The 5,742-nt window shown below is 38.3% G+C and overlaps 1 protein-coding gene across 1 annotated transcript; it reads right to left on the bottom strand.

Moving 5' to 3' along the window:
* Positions 1-323: 323 nt before the first annotated feature.
* On the bottom strand, positions 324-1,260 carry LOC132057828 (uncharacterized). Its single transcript, XM_059450423.1, has 3 exons — positions 930-1,260; positions 640-836; positions 324-593 (listed from the first exon to the last, which is right to left on the bottom strand). Exons 1-3 carry the CDS (start codon positions 1,258-1,260, stop codon positions 324-326), a joined length of 798 nt encoding a protein of 265 aa, XP_059306406.1.
* Between the last annotated feature and the right edge of the window lie 4,482 nt (positions 1,261-5,742).

Here is a 5,742-nt window from a genome sequence, read left to right as displayed (position 1 = left end):
ACTACATTTAGCATATACTAAAGTAGTAATAAGATGCTGATTCAAATCTTGTAAAACAAATTTCAAAGTAACTGGCACGAGGGAATCCATCAGAACTTCTACATCTATATTATCAGCCACAAAGTACCAGATTTTACCATTACAGTTGGCATTAGCTAAACACATGCCCAACCTTCTCCTATAATGGTTTATTGTTCTGATATGTTGAAATGGTTCCATGAGAGCAATCAAGAAGAATTTGTGATGCCTGTTTAACATTTGTAACATATGAAAGGCTTTTTGTGTCCTCGCTGACCTAATGTTCCAAATGAATGATTTTATCATCATTTAACATTAGATTTAGTAGCATTCCTCTTTGGTACCACCCTGAGTGGAATTTGCTTATCAATAGCATTCTTCTTGCCTTTCTCCTGACCCTTATTGTTAGACTTGCTATTAGGAGATATATCAGCCTGTTTAAGAATGTTTTCCTTATTTTGCTTAATAATCTCCTCCTTGTCTTCTTTATGGAGATCTCTGACATCCTCCTCTACTTCCAAGACATCTATATTATGAGAGATCAGGTCATGTAGCTCTTTGACTAGGGAAGACTTCTACAAAGTGTACTTGTTGATGCTCATTATGTGAAATCACCATTGCCTTTTCTGAGGAAGACTGATCTGGTGGATCTGCATCTTGCTCCACATACATCTGCTTCTTCATCTTGTCACTTGTGGCATCTACAGCTGTTGCCTCTATTGATTGCACATTTTCCTGCACTTTTCCTTCTCTTTGCACAAGATTATGAATTATCACTGAGGGAGAACCCTCTGTAGCCTCTTTTACTCCATCTAATCCTGTATCATCAATAGCCACATGTTCATCATGATCAGGATGAACATCTTGGTTTTGCACCTCCTCTTTGTCTGGTATCTCTACTTACCTCAAACTTGTTCCCTTTTCTGCTGTATTAGTGCCATGATGATTTCCTTCAAATGATACTTCGACACAGTCCTTTTTATTATAGTCTTCATCAGTATTACCTTGTTCTTCATCTTCCTGTTGCCTTTCTCCTGTATTCAGTTCCTTTTCCTCCACCTTATCAGCCCATGATCTATGAATTTCTTCTTCCTGAGTACTGCCTGGCATAATTTCCTGATTTATTTGCTGACCTTGTGTGGAAACTTGTGTAGTGTTATCCACATTTGTTTGTTCCATATCTGCATTATTCAGCCTAGTCTCCACCTGATTACCTTGACCATCCTTGTTGCCATCTCGCATTAGAATTCTCCCCCCACTGTGGATATACTTGTACTTGGTATCTCACCTTACTCCACAAAGGTTTAAAACATCAAATTTGTTTTGCACCATCACTTGTACTTCCGAATCAACATTATTCTTTGCATCAGCCTTCTCAACATTGCTTTCATTCACCTTATCAGAAGTGTTAGTTTTTGGGACAAACTTCACCATATGATAATTTCTGCCATGGTACTATCTACGTGCCTCATGCTTGCCTTTATCCTGAATAGTTTGTTCCTCTTGATTTCCTGTATTCTTCACCCCTTTATCTGAGACTGTAACCACAACATCTGCTGTTTTCTTCAATTCAAGATGAAGGATTCTACACCCATCTCTAGAAAGGCCTTGAATCTTACATTCAGTACAATATTTTGGTAAGAAATCATATTGAATTTTGACTTTCATCTTCCTGATTTCTTTTGTATCCTCATCCTCTATTTCCAACATCAGAAACTTAGGTAATTCAAAATGAGAAGATCAACTTGGACCTTGACTCTAGCACAACTAGGTCGAGTTTTGTTTATGGTTGCCAAGTCCAACCGTAAAGGCTTTCCAACAGGTTTAAGTAAACAAAGATTCTTTGACAAAGAAAGTAGGTAATAAGTTTGGAAAAGAAATCCACGCCATTGCCTGAGATGTTTCTTCATCCACTTTGAACTTAGAATCATAGATAAGGGGCCTTATCTAATAAGTAAAACCATCTTTAGCCTTCAAATAATATTCACCTTTGGACGTAAGGTTGATAAAATCTTCCATCAATGAGCATCTGATCAATACATGTCTTGGCCTAAATAAACCAACCTCATTCTCCTTTTTAAGCCACATTGTGATGGTATAATGTTGCGTAAGTCTTCCAACTCAGGCCATCCATGAGAAAACTTGCCTATTACTGCATGTTGAAGGTCTTCCAATATCTCCATTCTTTTGATTTCAGCGTCGGTCCACTTCACCATTGGAACACCATCAATATACGTTAGATTCTTCCTAGGTATAAGCTCACATTGTCGCTTTATTGCTCTGCGTATTTTCTCTACTCGTTAAGGTATTGGCAAAGCTTTTGAAGAAGTAGTATTTAGAAGGGTTTATGTTACGGTTTGAAGAATTAGGGTTTGGTGAGATGAAGATGAAGGGGGTAGATTAGATTGAGGTAGAGGTGGGAATATGATTGAGGAGGCAAGAGGGAGAGGCTGGTCAGCCGCTAACGACGGCAGACCAGTAGCCGGAGTGGCCACGTTACGGCTAGGTTAGGGTTTGTAGTATTAGGGTTTGCATGAACTTTGAGGAGAGAGAAGAGAGCGTGTGAAGTTCTTCTACTATGGTTCCTTTTTCCACAAATGGAGTTCTTCTTGTTTTGTTTTAATTTAAAGTGGGCTTGGCCCAAAGTGGTTTGGAAAATTCTTTATGTTTACTTGAAATCACTTGAAGTCCTTTTCAAAGACATTTATTTTGAAATCAGATTTTTGTTATCTCTTTTGCAAACTCTTAAGTTGAAAGAAGGAAGATTGAAAAAAAAAATCTCAAGGTTGTCCAGCCGTTTTCACTTTTCAGAAAAATTGAGTTGAAGAAAAGTTAAATTTTCTTCAAAAATATGTTCTCCAATGTTTTTAGTTTTCTACACTTGCAAGGAAAGATCAAAAAGTCATTTTTTGTCATATTTTTTGAAGGCATATTATCATTATCTTTTGTTGGGTCCAAGTTTGAAAATGATTCGGTTCCTATCCGTTCTAAACGATTTACACATAGTTTTTTCTAATTCAACTAAGCTCTAACCAAATGGGTTCCAATATCACAAGCATCTTTTACAAATACATACACACTATATATATATATATGAAAGAGGAAAATAAGGCTGGTGGCCTACCGAGCCCACCAGTTGACCATTTCCACCAATGGGTGGGCCTTCAATCTTTCGGACTCGATCAGAGAAGTAAGCTGTTAGGCTTCAAGCCCAACAGTGGCTCGAAATTGACCAAGTGGCTCGTGTCGGGGGGTTCCACGCAAAAGAGGAGAGGGGAAAAAGAAAATGGAAGTTAGAAGGCATCTATGGTTAGCAAAATTATACAAGAAAGGAAATAAATCATTTACACGTGATAACATACACAAAGTCATATTTCAGTTGTATATCCAATAGGTATCAGAATGTATATAACCAAAGCAGACCTAAACAAATTCAGTGGAGCCAAGAAGACATGACAGGAGGCCCACACAATTTAAAGAAAAACAAATAAAGGCCCAAATGAGGAAAATAGGCGAGGCAAGGCCCAAACCAATTATGTAGTGGACTGAAACCCTAAGGTCATCGCTCTATCCTCTCTCTTCACTCTCGATGGTAAGTTAGGATAGCCATGTCTTCCACTCTCTCCCTAGCCTTTGGTTGTGGGAGAGACCTCTCAAAACCCTAAGGATAGCGGCCCCAACCCTACTAAACAACTATCTTATGCTTCACGCTTAAATCAAAACTAAACAACCACATCTCTAACAAAAACGTTACTAAAACTTAGTGAAATTGTTCATGGAATACCAACTTTACAATTTACAATGGAGGAACGTGACGAATTTTCTGAAGAGGAGGAATTCCATCAAGCAATAACGGTGAAACTATCCCCAGGTGTGCCGGAATTGTAAGTGTTCCGCACAATATTGCCAAAAAACATTAGCATTCAAGGTCATTATTTAATTGGTTTGCTTGCTCCAAGGCAACCTCTTTTGAGGATAGATCAGTATGAAGACTTCGTGGCTTCATTATCTAGGATCGTGAATTATTTTCCTTTCAACGGGAAGGAACATCAATTTAGGATTTTTCCATGTAGTATTGGCTGCAACCCTAAGGAAGAGACGTCTAGGGCAGTGGTATTGATTTCTTTGCCAAATCTGCCACAAGAATTATTTGCTAGGAGAGCGTTAATGTCCATTGCAGCGGCAGTTGGGAAACTAATTGCCATTGACAAGGCAACTCAAGTTTGATCTAGACTTGGCACGGCTAGGTTTAAAGTTATCTTCGACCTTTTGGACAAGCATCCAGATCATGTAAGGTTATAATATGTGGATGGAAAAACTGGTAAGTTTGTTGAGGAGCTCCAGGAGGTCGTCTATGATAATTTACCACTTTACTGTAATCATTGTAAGAACCAAGGACATGATGAACATAAATGTTGTGGGCTATTAGGAAAGTAGCTAGTTGAACAAAAAGAAAGTGTTGATGCATCGGAGGAAGAGCGGCTTTTGGTTGAAAAACTCCAAGGTGATGCAAGATCCTACTTGAATGGCAAGAAATAATTAGCTAATGTTTTTATTCCTACAGACGAAATACCTACAGGTCAGAATGAAAACATCGATACTATAGACACACAAGGTGATATTAAGGGCGAAAAGAACCTTGCAAAGAGCGTTGTGTCGAATGTTGATGCTGGGCAGCGACCAACTGTAGAAACAAGCGATGCTATAGGTGATATTGGAACTGCTACAATTGTAGAAAATTCAGGGGATCAAGAGTTAACCCTAGTTCCCCAAATGGGAGAGATATTGCAGCAACAAAAAATTATGAATGTTGCAGGAGCGTCGCTAGTTAATTCGAGGCAGAACCCAGCTGTTACAAGTGATATAGAAGATTCTGAAATTTTAGGGCATCATCATTTGCAAGATGAAAATGATAATGCAATGGGGAATTGGACAGTGATTGCACACAAAAATTCGGCCGGTACTTCCTCGGCTAGTCGAATTAAGTCTCCCAGTCATGACAAAGGTGCGACCGAGAAGATGCAATTGTGTGTCTATCCTAAAGTAAATTTATCTATTAAAAACGCTTTTTTACCTCTGTCGGATACTGGAAAAATTTAGTTGGAACATTTTAATAGGAGCCCTGGTAATCAAAAGATCGCGCAACAAACAGTTAAAAATACATAAGATGCATTATCATGTGACGACTCTAGTACAACTATTTAGGTTGCTCTCAATCAATTTACAACATATGGAGCTAGATGCTTGACTGATAAGAACCAACAAAAAGAGTCATTGCAACAAGAAGTGACTATTGATAAGTTGTCACCAAGTCATAATGCCACTAAGATAGCTATGTCTCTTTCCAATTCAAATATGAATTCAAATGAATTGGATAAAGTGAACCAAAGTGGTGTTAAGTCACTTGTATGTTGTGGGGACACTATGGATATTGTGAATGTTTTTGGAAACTCTCGTTTGGACGAGATTGGACAAAGGTGTAAATGAGGAACCTAATACTCAAGGAGAGATAAGTGCTCTTAAGTGGGCTGATTTGGTTGATGAAGAAGAGAAGATTTTGCCTCCTTCCTTGAAAAGCAAATTAAGTCCAGAAGCTCCAACATTTCTGCCTAAAAGTGAGATTTAAAAGAAGAATGAGTTAGGGGCCTTAGTATCAGTATTTAGTCCAACTAATGCTTATGTAATTGATTTGGGCGATGAACTTTTTGATGAGGATGAGGAAGA

This window comes from Lycium ferocissimum, chromosome 5 (assembly GCF_029784015.1).
Source record: "Lycium ferocissimum isolate CSIRO_LF1 chromosome 5, AGI_CSIRO_Lferr_CH_V1, whole genome shotgun sequence".
In the NCBI taxonomy this organism is placed as follows: Eukaryota; Viridiplantae; Streptophyta; class Magnoliopsida; order Solanales; family Solanaceae; genus Lycium; species Lycium ferocissimum.
Note: the sequence above shows the minus strand (reverse complement) of the source record. Positions and strands in the feature narration are given on the sequence as shown.

Coding starts and splice junctions, on each gene's coding strand:
- LOC132057828 (XM_059450423.1), bottom strand. CDS start 1,260: ATGCGAGATGGCAACAAGGATGGTCAAGGTAATCAGGTGGAGACTAGG. Junction 837..929: donor TACAGCAGAAAAGGGAACAA/GTTTGAGGTAAG, acceptor TTGATGATACAG/GATTAGATGGAGTAAAAGAG. Junction 594..639: donor ATCAGTCTTCCTCAGAAAAG/GCAATGGTGATT, acceptor TACACTTTGTAG/AAGTCTTCCCTAGTCAAAGA.